The sequence below is a fragment of the Sorex fumeus genome, unplaced genomic scaffold (assembly GCF_029834395.1).
Source record: "Sorex fumeus unplaced genomic scaffold, SorFum_2.1 ptg000073l, whole genome shotgun sequence".
NCBI lineage: Eukaryota > Metazoa > Chordata > Mammalia > Eulipotyphla > Soricidae > Sorex > Sorex fumeus.
In genome coordinates, this window is record NW_026606130.1 from 1,039,807 (window position 1) to 1,053,899 (window position 14,093).

General features: G+C 39.2%; 1 protein-coding gene and 1 pseudogene across 2 annotated transcripts in view; both read left to right on the top strand.

Moving 5' to 3' along the window:
* ZDHHC15 (zinc finger DHHC-type palmitoyltransferase 15) overlaps nucleotides 1-14,093 on the top strand; it is a 216,326-nt gene that overhangs the window by 97,081 nt on the left and 105,152 nt on the right. For both annotated transcript variants that reach the window (XM_056130115.1, XM_056130116.1), the window contains one exon: nucleotides 1,270-1,364. In XM_056130115.1, coding sequence (XP_055986090.1) covers nucleotides 1,270-1,364 — 95 coding nt within the window. The remainder of the gene's footprint in view (nucleotides 1-1,269; nucleotides 1,365-14,093) is intronic.
* Nucleotides 3,029-3,824, top strand: LOC130038179 (zinc finger CCHC domain-containing protein 9-like; annotated as a pseudogene).

Below are 14,093 nucleotides of genomic sequence, written 5' to 3' on the forward strand. Positions count from 1 at the left end.
AAGAAGAAGAAGAAGAAGAAGAAGAAGAAGAAGAAGAAGAAGAAGAAGAAGAAGAAGAAGAAGAAGAAGAAGAAGGAGGAGGAGGAGAAGAAGAAGAAGAAGAAGAAGAAGAAGAAGAAGAAGAAGAGGAGGAGGAGGAGGAGGAGGGGGAGGAGCAGGAGGAGGTGGAGGAGGAGAAAGAAGAAGAAAGGAGGAGGAGGAAGAAGAAGAGGAAGAGGAAGAAGAAGAAGAGAAGAAAGGGAGAAAAAGAAGAACAAAGAAGAAGAAAAAGAAGAACAAAGAAGAAGAAGAAGAAGAAGAAGAAGAAGAAGAAGAAGAAGAAGAAGAAGAAGAAGAAGGGAAGGAAGAAGAAGAAGAAGAAGAAGAAGAAGGGAAGGAAGAAGAAGAAGAAGAAGAAGAAGGGAAGGAAGAAGAAGAAGAAGAAGAAGAAGAAGGGAAGGAAGAAGAAGAAGAAGAAGAAAGGAGGAGGAGGAGAAAGAAGAAGAAGAAGAGGAGGGGGAGGAGGAGGAGGAGAACAAGAAGAGAAGAAAGAAGAAAAGTGCCTGCTATAGAAGCAGGTGACTATAAAGAGGTTGGGGAGAGGCAGGGCAGGTGACTGTGGGATTCGCCGAGTAAACTGGGGACATTGGTGGTGGGAATGTACACTGGTGAAGGGACAGGAATTGGAACATTGTATGACTGAAACTCAATCATGAACAACTGTGAAATTTTGTACCTCAGTGATTCAATTAAAAATAAATTTAAAAATAAAATTAAAAATAAATTTTAAAAATGCAAAATGAGTTTGCTAAAGCAACATACTGATTCACTACAATCTCTGTTGAATTTATTTTGTATTTCTTTATACCAGAAATCGAAAAAGAAAACCCATGTCATTAAAATTTTTAATTTTGCTTCATTAGAAATGGTAAGAATGAACCTCTATTTATTTTATTTTATTTTATTTTATTTTATTTTATTTTTGGGTCACACCTGGCAATACACAGGGGTTACTCCTGGCTCTGCACTGAGGAATTACCCCTGGCAGTGCTCAGGGGACCATATGCTGTGAATCAAACCTGGGTCAGCCACGTGCAAGGCAAATGCCCTACCTACTATGCTATTGCTCCAACCCCAAACCTTTATTAAGAATATTAGAAAATACTTGATAGTTGAAAAACAAAATATAATGCTATTGTTAAATATAATGTTTTTTGTGAACTCTTAGAAATTGACCAAATATAATTTTCAAAAGATAATTTAAACATTAATATTTTTCTTAAATTTCAGTTATCTACCTCATATTCTACCATGTGATCTTTGTGTTCTTTACCTGGTCCTACTGGAAGTCTATTTTTACGCTCCCACAACAGCCAAACCAGAAGGTAAGAATATTTTGTTGCTTCACAATAGTTCAAGCAAAAAAGGGAGAAATTCCACTCAGGCAAGATGAGGCAAAATACTCTCACATTTAAAATGGAGTAGTATTTTGAAATAGTTCTTAGGCATGTAAGGTAAATTATGGATAAGATAGTTTATTGAATGCGTTACTGAAATCATCAGACATGGATACCTTTATGGTGAAATAACCAATAATTATATTAGTGATACAATTGGAATAGAAATAATTGAGTTAGATTCTGGAAACATATCTAATTCGGTTGATTGAATTTATTATTTGACTGGCTGTGATAACTCTGAAAGAAAGCTTGTAGAGAAAGAAATGATCATTAACTTGATCATTTCCAAACTGTTAGAATTAAAGTGTATCTGCGGTACTTGGAAAAGTTCTTGAAAAAAATCTAGAAATGTATCATTTATATTATGTGACTACATTATATAAGGTTAGGGTACAAATAATAAAAAAAAGAAAGCAGTGAACGTGATTTTAACAATATCCAAGAATTAGGGAAAACATGGGATAATAGTTTCCCTTTATGGAATTAGAGGAAAATTCCACAAAAATACAGTAATGCAAAACTTGATGAAGATCATAGATATGTGATATATGGAAAATAATTAGCACAATGGCAGAAGTCATTTCTTATAAGTAATTACTTTAAACATAAATGTATTAGATCATCCTATTGAAAATTCAGACATTGACATGATGGATGAAGTCATATATTTTATCTTGTCTACAAAACACCTATTTTACAATCAAAAATATAAGTAAGTCAAAAAATGGAGTGTATTTCAACAGTAATAACAGAGAATAAGAGTGACATCACAACATAGAGCAATAGCTGACTTCATAACAGCTCTCCCCTAGCACAACCAGAAAACTGTTACCCAACCAAACTACAAACAGCTCATTGCCTTCTCTACTAAAGCAAGCTACGTGTTTTTCCTGTGGTACATGATTATTTGTTCACAAAGGTGATGGAACAGATAATGAAAGAGAATTGTAGTCTTGGCCAGTGGTCATTTCCAACAGTGGAACAAGCTGAGGGAGTGCATATGTTTTTAATTACCCAGACTGGCATGTATGATCTTCACAGTTACAGTGAATTACTATGCTGCTTTCTAAATAAGACTTGAAACTATATCCAGAGCCCTGGAGAGATCTTTGTTATCCTTTACATCAGAGTTTCTTGGCCCCAGCCTTCAGGAAGTAAGAGATTCAGCAACTATGTTGAACACCCTTTCCCCCGTATAACTGATAGAAACCCACAACATTGTGCAAAGACCCAGAAAGCAACTCTGAACATGAATTGTTTTCTGGTCTGGTCCTAAAGATGGAAATGTTAGCATAGGCTTCTCAGCATAAATTGTCTTTCTTGTCCCCAACACTCTATTTGTGGTATCTGAACTCTCAAATCCCTTCGCTCCTTCCCAATGTCTTGATAAATAAGATGACCCAAAACTAAGGCCACAGTGCCAACTACTGAGAGAAAAAAGAAAACGGAATGTCTAAAAAATGATCCCAGAAAACACAGAATGGAAACACTGAAAGAAAAGCGTGGGGTTGCATGGGCTCTGGGCTTCTCTTGCTAACTCTGCTGCTCTGGAGGATTCTTCCTGATTAATAAATAGTTACGGCGAAACCATGACCAGGTGGGCACGAGTTACTATGACCCAAAACAAGAGCACTTTCTCTGCCACATAGTGGGAAGATTTGAAGAAAAGAGCCTTTGAGGGGAAATGTCAAAACCTACCAAAGCATTAACATGAAGTGTCCCTTTAAAAGAATGCACCCCAAGCAAAACACAAACATAACAAGTAAAAGGAGTATTTAAATGAAGTTATGAATGGATTCATGGACAAAACTAAGAGAAAACACAGATATCTCACAACATGGAGATAATAGCAACAAACAGGTAGTAAGGGAAGAAATAGCAGTTGCTTTAAAAAACATAATCATGAAGAAGGAAGACAATTAAAAAGGCAAGCAGCAAAGAAAAATGCAATGGTATGCTTCCATTGTAGAAAACCTGGCCATGGGGTTGCAGATTGCCCAGCTGCCCTTGAGAATCAAGATATGGGCACGGGAATATGTTAACAGTGTGGGTCCACAGAGTATGAAATAACCAAGTGCAAAGCAAAAGTGGACTTAACTCTAGGTGAATTTCCTTTTGCAAAATGTTTTTTTTTTTTTTGGTGGGGAAATGGGGCACCTGTCTATGTCTTGTCCCGATAATCGATGATCCCAGAAGACTTTATTTTGATGGTGATGGCTGCAAATTTTGTGGCTCTGTGGAATGTTTTAAGAAAGATTGTCTTGAAAGTAAGAATTTACAGATGGTCGCTGGGCAAAGAGAATGAGTGTAGACTATGAAGAAGTTTTGGATGTGCCCAAAGTACAGAAATATAAAACAACGATACCTGAAGCTGTTAACTTTTGATAGACATTATCTCTATTGTCAGTCATTGCCTCACAGTTCCATTCTCTACTAGATCAAGTTTACTGGTTGGAGCTGGTTTCCTGAGGAAGCCTGTAATTGAGTTACCTGTGTGGTGTGGGGTTTGGGGGTGGTCAGTTTTCTGACTCTGCCCATCAAGGACTGTAGTCTAAGGTAGGTAGAAGATTTTTCAATTGGAGTCTCTAAAATAATATATTTCAGCAACAAGAACTTAGGTTAAACCAAATGGTTATATACAGAATTGTAACAATAAACTATTTTTATATAAAGAACAAATTTAGGCATCTGTATGAACCACCTGTAAGCTAATGGTAACTCCTTTGCAGTTGGCAACGTTTGAGAAAATTAATTTTTGCCTATATTTTTCTGGTTCAAAGTATTAGTTTATTATACCAAATTTATTTATAAATTATCACAAAAATCTGTATTTTAAAATATTGAATAAAAAGCTCATTTACAAAAAAAGGAAAGCATGAATATATTGACACCAAACTAATGACACATATTTGGAGGAACAATAGAAGAATTTAGAATAGGTGTCATGAATTCAGTGAAGTTTGAGAATCTCAACCACAAAAATGCAGGACAGTGTATCAGAAAATGTCTTCATAAACAATATGAGTTCCTCTTCAAAGCAACTGAAACTGTAAACCAAACCGAACAAAAATGCTGAACAGGAGAAATACAATGAAAAAACTGAAGAGGGATCATGGAAAGCATAGTTAATTAGTTTAAACTTTAAGAGCAAAGAATCATTGTAACAAAGGATAAAAATGTAAAATAGAATCAAATTGTTGCAAGTAGGTATTTGGGGGAGGGGGAGTGGGGAGGTTGGCTCTGTTAATATACTTTGGGGAAAACAAGATCTGAAACGTATGGACGCCTTTGACATGAATGAGATAGAAAGACACTAAGATGCGTAATTCCAGGCAAAGCTTAGGAGACTTCTGGAGAAGAGAGGTTGTTGGACATCCACTGCCCCCAGGGAGAAGAGACTCCACCTCTGGAACAAATGCCAGGTGAAGAATATTAAATGACCATCAACTGTTCTAAAAATCCCTCTGGCAACCACCTTAGCAATGGACAGGACAGTATAAGAAAAGTGTATTAAAACTAATTTGGGAATCCAGAGAGTAGTACTATGGGGAGGGCACTGGATTCAATGTCCCCCACACCCGCTACCCAATATCCCATATGGTGAGTGACCCGAGCGTTTCTTGAGTGCAGAGCCAGGAGTAACCCCTTAATCTGGTGTGGCCCCAAAATAAAAACAAAAGTACTGTTTTGGACAAAGGATGTGTGCACATGTTGCCAGCCCATGCTGCTCACACTCTTGCTGCTGGGTGCATGCCACCTGCATCTCTCTTCTTGAGATGTGTACCCTCAGCTATCTCCACCCTGGAGAGGTCCACGTTCTCTCTTTTATTTTAATTAATTAAATATTTTTTAACAAAAGAGCTTGATTTTACAAAATTATTGATAGTTGAGTTTTAGGCGTATAGTATTTCAACACGAACCCCTCCATCATTGTCAACTTCTCTCCATCAGTGTGCTGGTATCCCCTCCCCCTCGCAGCCCCCACTCCATCTCCCTGCCTGTCAACTTGACAGCATGTTACAAGGTTTCATTGGTTGCAGCTTGTTCTCATGTTTTCAGTTTTGTTGAGTCTGTGCTTTGGATATAAGGCTATACCACTCACCCATATCTCTTAATCATGTATCCTAACTTACCTCCCTTTATTTTCCAGTAACCTTATTAGACATTACTGTTCGTCTTCTGGAATTCTTTTCTATGAGGGCAAGACGATGACCCAACCGACTTTCCTTTCCTGCTTCAGTCTGAGTTTATAGGTCCCTGGGAAATCAGGTGATAGTCATCATCTCCTACGCCAAGCAGAACACAAGGGACTGGGAGGATATGATGGTGGAGTTTGTGTCACGTGGGGGCTCTTTGTAGAAAATCCTCAGTCCTATATCACCCCAGTGTTAACACTGGTAACAGAAGTGGAGAGAGAAAAAGCTGTAGATTTCCTTTCCAAGGCCACTGCCTCTCTCCCCATTTTGCATAAGCCACCCAGGGAAACTCCACCAGCAACAAAATGAAAGAGACAAATGAAATTTAGAAAAATGCAGGAACTCCAAGAAATATCAGACTTCATTAGAAGAGAGAACACAAGGTGTTGTTGATTCTGTAGTTCGAGTATTTACCTTTATTATTCCTTAACACCACCAATGTACCTGGATCCCCTTGACCTGTACCCCCTGTTCAAATTTCTTTTAAAAATTTTTCTTTGGTTTAGACACTGATTTACATAGTTGTTTACAATGTGATTGGTTTACACAGTTGTTTATAATAGTTGTTTACAATGGTGTTTACATAGTTGTTTACATATTCATTTCTACTTCCAATGCCACCACCCATGTCCTCATCCCTCCACTGCTCACTCCAAATTCCCTCCCACCTCCCAACTTGAATCCTTGACAATTATATCTTTAAGTTTAATTTTTGTAGTTGGTGCCCATGCTTATTGTTGGATCTACTTCTGCCACTGTGAGTGATTTAGATATATACAGATATTATACCTTTACACAATGAAAGGTCCAGTGACCACTGACCCTTGCCCGTATGTTACTTCCAGACCTCCTATTTTTGCTCCCACCTACTATGTCTCTTTTATTGGGAATTTTTATCTCTGTAATCTAGAGCCATTTTTAAAATTTTTATTTTATTTTTATAAAGTTATTCATGATAATTTTTTACATTTAATATTCCAACTGGTCCGGAGCAATAGCACAGCAGTTAGGGCGTTTGCCTTGCATGCGGCCGACCCAGGTTCGATTCCTCCATCCCTCTCGGAGAGTCCGGCAAGCTACCGGGAGTATCCCACCCTCATGGCAGAGCCTGGCAAGCTACCTGTGGCGAATTTTATATGCCAGAAGCAGTAACAACAAGTCTTACAATGGAGATGCTACTGGTGCCTGCTCGAGCACATAGATGAACAACCGGAGTACAGTGCTACAGTGCTAATATTCCAACACCAATCCCACCACCATTACACCTTCGTACCACCATATTTTGAATGTCTCCACCCTGATCCTCAAATCTTGCCCCCCATGCAGGACATAAATAATTTATTTTGTATTGCTTGTTATGAATAACCCACTAAAAATGGTCCAAAAAAGTTTCCTCAGAGGAAAGTGTGTGAAGATTGTTGTATTTCACCCTGTATTTCAAATGTGGTATGCTACTTTTGGTACATCAGTGATGTAGAATGTGAAAGCCATCTTTAACCAACCTTTGCAACCTACCATTCCTTAGACATGCTATTCTATATGCAACAGATTAGTGAGAACACCTGGTACTTGATCTTGTCCTTTTGTCTTTACTTAACATAAAACCTCCAGTTCCATCCATGTTGTAGCAAATTGTGTGATTTCATAATTTCTGTTGCTGAGTAATATTCCATTGTGTATCTATATACCATAGCTTCATTATCCACTTTTCTGTCCTTGGACACCTCGGTTTCTTCCATAACCTTGCTATTGTACTATATGCTGCAATGAATATAGGTGTCCACGTATTTTTTTGAATGAATGTTTTTGTATCATGTGGTTAGATACCAAGTAGTGGATTTGCCAGCTCATATAGTAGTTCTATTCTTAGGGTTCTTTTTCTTTTGGTTTTGGGACCACAGCTGGCAGTGCTCAGGGCTTACTCCTGGCTCCATCCTTGGGGAGCACTTCTGGTGGTCTTGGGATACCATATAAACTTCTAGGGATAGAACCAGGGTTGACCACATGTAAAGTAAATGCCCTACCCACTGCAACAAAAGCCAGTTGTTGAATAACTGCAGCAGTAATTTCCCTGCCTGTGCCTCCACACAGGTATAATGTAACACAATAAAACTGTATCCCAAAGGAACATACCAAAAATAAAAATCTATATTCCACAAAAGAAAATAATAGGGATTCTGTTTTGTTTTTGGACCATGCCCAGCAGTGTTCAGTGCTAAATCCTGTGTTTAGGGATCACTCCAGGACGGGATCAGGGGACCAAATGGGGTTCTGGGCTTTGAACCTGGGCCAGCCACGTACAAGACAAGTGCCCTACCTGCTGTACCATCTTGCCAGCTTCTATTCTAGTTATTTTCATATCAAGTCATATTACTTATTACAGTTATATAACATTGAACTGCAGCCTTTTGATTGGGTAAAATTCTTAGTTTTCTTAGATGAACTGTACATCTGTTCAGTTCATCACTCTGGGTTCCTACCCATCAAATGCACATACTTCACCATATTTATTAGAATGGCCCAAAACAACTGTGCATATTTCATTTATCTCCAAGCAGGTATTCAGTTCTACTCTGAGAATGACATGATAACATAAAAGCACACTAATTGGTAAATTTCTTGAATAGATGATTTGGTTTTATATATTTTCAATTTTTTAGTTAGGGGCTAGGAATTTAGCTCAGAGGTAAAACACTTTCCTTTTATGTTTGAGGCCCTGAGACTGCAAATAAATAACAAATTTTAAAAATATATGCATGTAAATTATATGAAATATTTATTTGTTGCATTACTAATTTGTAAAGAGTTTGGTTTTATTAATTTTACCTATATGTTCACCATATACTCACCATGCAGTTTAAGATCTTGAATATTTCTGAAATATTCAGAATATCCTTCATGACCCTTCCAATAAATTTCCACTCAGAGGTAATAACTAATATGACATCCATTAACATGTATTAAATCTACCTATTTATGAACCTTACATAAAAGATAGGTATGCTATTTTGTCTAGATCTTTTACTCATGCTTTCTAGATTTATTCATGTTGATGCATCTTTCAGTTATTCCTTTTCACTGCTTTTAGTTATTTATACATAGTTGGTTTATTCAGTCATTGAAGGATACTTGGCTCATTGCTATTTTTCCTGTTACACTAAAAGATGCAAAAGATGCTGTGAAAAATCTTGAATATATTATTTTTCTGGCATACACAAATTTTTATCATAGACATATAACAAGGAGTGTTGTTACTATGTCACAGGGTCGGTATATATTAGCTTAAGTATATAATACCTTGGGCTGGAGCCATAGCACAACGGGTAGGTTCAATTCCTCTGTCCCTCTCAGAGAGCCCGGCAAGCTACCGAGATTATCCCGCCCACACGGCAGAGCCTGGCAGGATCCCCATGGCGTATCCGATATGCCAAACACAGTAACAACAAGTCTCACAATGGAGACGTTACTGGTTCCCGCTCTAGCAAATTGATGAACAATGGGAGGACAGTGCTACAGTGCAGTGCATATAATGCCAAATAGTTTCTTTATAAATTTATACTTCCAGCAAGATTTTCTCTCCAGAAAAATGTCCCATAAGTACAAATGAGAGCTACTGACTGGTAAAAAATATTCAACACATTACAATTAACATAACAATATAGCAAGATTCCTGTAAGTGAATAAAAATAGAGATTGACCTTATTCCATTTAATTGGACAAAATTCCTTGAATTGGCACTTCGCAGAAAGGTACCAAAACGGCAGTAAACTCGTCTTGAAAAGTTGTTTCACCAGTATCATCAGAATCAGGAACATATAAATTAAGATAGCAGCAAAGATTAATTAGAACAGGTAAAATGGAAGGGATGATAATATCAAATATTTTAAATGATTTATGAAATTTGACTTTAAAGAGATTTTTAATTATTGTCCAGTACGCAAATCTCATAAAGCAGTATTACTTCACCTATTTTTATAGATGAAGACACTAAGAGTGATTTTCCATAGTAATTGTTGACTATTTGTAGCAGTGATGTTATATAAACCCAGAAAATTTGGTACAAGATCCTTCTCTTCTTTCTTTTGTATTTGTTTTTGTTTTCAGAAGCATTTTATTTTAATTTTATAAATTTTATTTTATCAAAGCACTGCAAATTACAAAAGTTCTCATAGTTGGGCTTTTGACATGAATTGTTTGATCTCTGCTCCTACCACCAGAGTCAACTTCCCTCCACCAGTGTTCCCAGGTTCCTTCCAAAAATGGGAAAAGTAAGTGAACAAGAACTTCTCTGAGAAAGTTCAACAGATGATCAACAGACACATAAAAAATGTTCAACATGATTTATTATTAGCAAAATCCAAATCAATATGACAGTGAGATATTGTAGGTTAACATTGCTTTGTCCTTTCTGCCTTGCCGCAGGGAGCTTAGGTTTATTGGGTTACTCACATCACAGTGCTCCCATTTCTCTGTGTTTATTTGTAACTTCTTTCTTTGTGTTCTGTTAACTTGCAAATATTGTTTTTCTCTTCTCCTTAAGTTCTTTGTGTAGTTAATTCAGAGCAATGTCTTTTTTGTATGGACACAAGAAGACAGTAAGTGCTATGCTTTTGTAACCTGGGAGTTAATTGACTTTGAAAGATATTTACCTCCTGGACATCTGTTCTTTCGACTTAAGCCTCAGCTGCCCTTACTTCCTAGCACCCCAAAAGCAGGGTCCCAACGAGGGACTGGATGGACCCAGGGCAAGTGGTGAGCTGTGTGCTACCCTGGCATCACAATGGGCCTAGCCAAAGTGCCATAATGCTTAACTATAAGTTAAGAGCATGGTCATGGACAAATTCTGTCATGATCCAAAAAGTAATAATTAGATTTGGACTCAGCTAGGGTTAGGAAAGATTAATCTGACCTGAGCACTGCAGTCTGAGTCCGTGGCAAGATGTTCCCAGGAGAACTGCCCTACAAGCCTCAGTGTATCTCTCTTTTTTTTTTAAAGTTTTTTGGTGAGGCATTTATTTCATTGAGTTTTTTCACTATATTCCACCACTGTCTTCTGACCCTGAGGGCTACGTCAGATTAGTTGGCTGTAAATCTTTTTTTTTTTTTTATTAGTGAAACACCATGAGGTACAGTTGTAGATTTACAAATTTTTGTGCTTGGATCTCGGTCATACCACGATCAAATACCCATCCCTCCACCAGTGCCCATTTTCCACCACCAGGATAATATCCCTCCCCCCTATCCTCCCATCCCCCCATCCCCCCCTGCCACTGTGGCAGGGCATCCCAGGAGGAGAGAGAAATCAGTGTATCTCTTACTGTATCCATACAAAAATAACTAATATTAAGAAGTAGAATTAAGATGTTACTTAAGATGTTAATTAAGTTATTGGACTAAGGAGAAGAGGAACACCCCTAGGTGGTGTTTCTGCCCTTGAGCCTGATGGGCTGTCAGGAAGGCCTTTCTTATGTTGATTTTGCTACCTGACTGGGTGTAGCATGAGCCCAGAGTACTGGGGGTGGAGAGAAGAGAGAGTTGGAGGGAGAGATGAGAGACCAGGGCAGCAAGATGGGGCATGGGGAGACTAAAAAGGAGGACAGAAAGAGAAGACTGTAGAAGAATGAGGAGCAGGCACATGGAGAGAGATAGCCCAGGCTGCGAGATGGAGCACAGAGAGATGAGCGGGAGAGACAGAAGGAGACTGGAATGAGGAGCAGTGTGAGACTAGAATGGGAGGCTCAGAGAGACTGGAACAGGCACGTGGGGAAAATGGAATAAACGGCAACTGATCAATCAAACGGCTTGGCCCTCGTTTCCTCCTGTCTTCCCCATGGCTCAGGCCGTCCTGGCTGGCGGAGCAGCCCTAGGCCACGAAAACCAGGCTGTGAGGGGATGAGCCTTCTGGGCCTCCTCTGGCCGCCTGGAGATTATACAGTTGGCATCCCTGGAGCGAGCACGAGCTGCCAACTAAGGGTAAGAATAGCATTTGGTGCACCCTCACTCTAAAAAGTGAGTGGGAGAACAGGGTTTTTTAGTGTGCTTGGAGTTAGACTCTTAGCAGCAATCCTCCACTAAGATGGGGCTGACTCTGGGCCTTCCAAGCGTCTTCATAGTTTCTTGAGCCAGACTGAGCAGGTCAAGCCATTTATGGATTTGATTCAGTATCTCTCCCGAAGAACAGGGAACCCAGAACACTGCATTTCCAGAGACCAGCTCTGGTCCTGCTTTAAAGTAGTTAATGAGGTAAACCCATGGTCCTGGATGAAGGAATTCTAGATACCAAGATTTGTAAAGAAATTTAAAAAAGTGTCTATAAGGCATCTAAGGAAGGGACTTGTTAGGGCATGACTTTGGATCTCCGACTGCAAGCAAGAACCACTCAGGAATGCAATTAGCAAGCAGGTAGTTTATTAGCTGGCTAGCCAGGGTCAAGCCATCAGGCAAGACCCTGAACTTCTTCAAAGGGGATCTTATATAGGCCTTCACTGGCTGTTACAGCAAAGCTCGCGCATTTCATAGCCAATAGATTTGTAACAACATATACTTTCTTAACCAATCCATTTAAAAGTACATCACTCCTTAGCCTATAGATTCAAAGATCAGCATTTACGTACATAGGCATTGTGGCTAGTGAGCATCTGGTAACTCGGACATTTGGTTATCACCTGGCCCCCTTTGATTCTCAGCTCATGGCTCCTGCATTTCGGTGGAGGCAGATAAGGGAAAAGTTCCTAACAGAGGTAACAGATAAGGAAGGGCCATCCCAACCGCGAAGAGTCTACAAATGGTATTAGAATTTACATCCCAGCAAGGAAGAGTCATCAAATGGTTTCAGAATTTACATCCCAATAAGGAATGGTTTCACTCTAAAGCTCTACTAGGGAGGGGACAGGAAAGGGAGAGTTACTAATTAGTATAGTTTTAACTCTGGAATCTCCCTCAGGGTCCTTAGGGACCTTAAAGGACTAAGATCCCCATGGAATTCTGGGTTATATGGGAGATTGTTAATTCCGTTCTTCTATTTTGGAAAAATATAGTTGAGGAGGAGGAGAATATTGGGGATATTAAGGCCTCAGCTCCTCTCATATCTAAGTCTCAAAAGGATTTTCATAGTAAAAATATTTCTGAGATTGGTGAATATAGCTTCATTTCCAGTGCATCAGATGAAAGTGATGCGGATTATGAGTCTGCTACTACTTCCTCAGATTCTGAGTTTGAGAGTGAGAAGGCTTAGAGAAGTAGATAGAGAAGGCTTCGTGCTTCTCAGCCAAGCCGCCTCCAGACTGCTTGGGACGTGCTCTCAATTGCCCAACCCAGATGGAGAAGAAGCAGCCTCGATTTTATCAAGGGTTAAGAATGGATTCTTTCAGTCATTTCAAAAAGGCCTGTGCCTTGTACAGACCCATATGTCCGTACTGTAGGGAATATCTTACAGACTGGAGTAAAAAGTCTCATTGGGTACTTCAAGATTTTCATGTGGTTGCTAAGATGTGCTTAAGCCCTTCTCTGTACATGCAGTGGAGGATGTGGTTCAGTGTTGAAGCTTCAGGGCCTAGGCCATGCTGGACAAAAATTTTCAGGGATTAAATTGATTTATGGTATGTTAATAGGTGAAGGGAAATGGTGCAACCCAAAAAGGCAAGTCACCTTGCCACGTGCTGTTTTTGCTCATGTCCGTGAGGCAGCCCTGTGTGCTTGGGAGAAGATTGATGCAGATGTGGAATTAAAGGGAAGTTTTACAAAGATTGTACAGAGGGCTTCAGAGCCTTATGCAGACTTCATAGCAAGGTTGATGGAAGCCATTGAAATGCTGGTTAAGGGTAAGGAAATTCAGGAGCATTTGACTAAACAATTGGCCTTTGAAAATGCAGGAGACAACATAATGGGGTATTTGAAAGTGTATCAGAATGTTGGTTCTGATAAAGGTGCAGATGAAGGCTGTTGAGCCTATACAGTACAGAGACAAACTCAGAAAAGATGATTTCATTGTGGAAAATCAGGCCCACTGAACGCAGGCAGAGGCTCTCCCCCTAGCCTGGAGCCCTGGGAGCTCTCCCACTAGCCGCCCATAGATTATACAAGATACCGTTTCACACCAGTGAGAATGGCACATATCAAAATAATGGGAAAACTGTGTTGGTGGGAATGTGGTGAAAAAGGAACTCTTATCTACTACTGGTGGGGATGTTGAGTGGTTAAACTCCAGTGAAAAACAGTACTGAGGATTCTCATTGAAATTAAAATTGAGCTACCTTACAGCCCAGCAATTCTACTTTTGGGTTCCTACTCACAGCAAAGAAAACCATTCATTCAAAAGGATGTATGCACACTCATATTCATTGCAGTATTCATACAATAATTAAGATTTGGAATCTTCTTAGATGTTCAACAATGTTAGGGCGCGGATCGTGATCTCCCTTTAACAACAAAGAGACTCCAGAGACTGCAAACAGCAAGC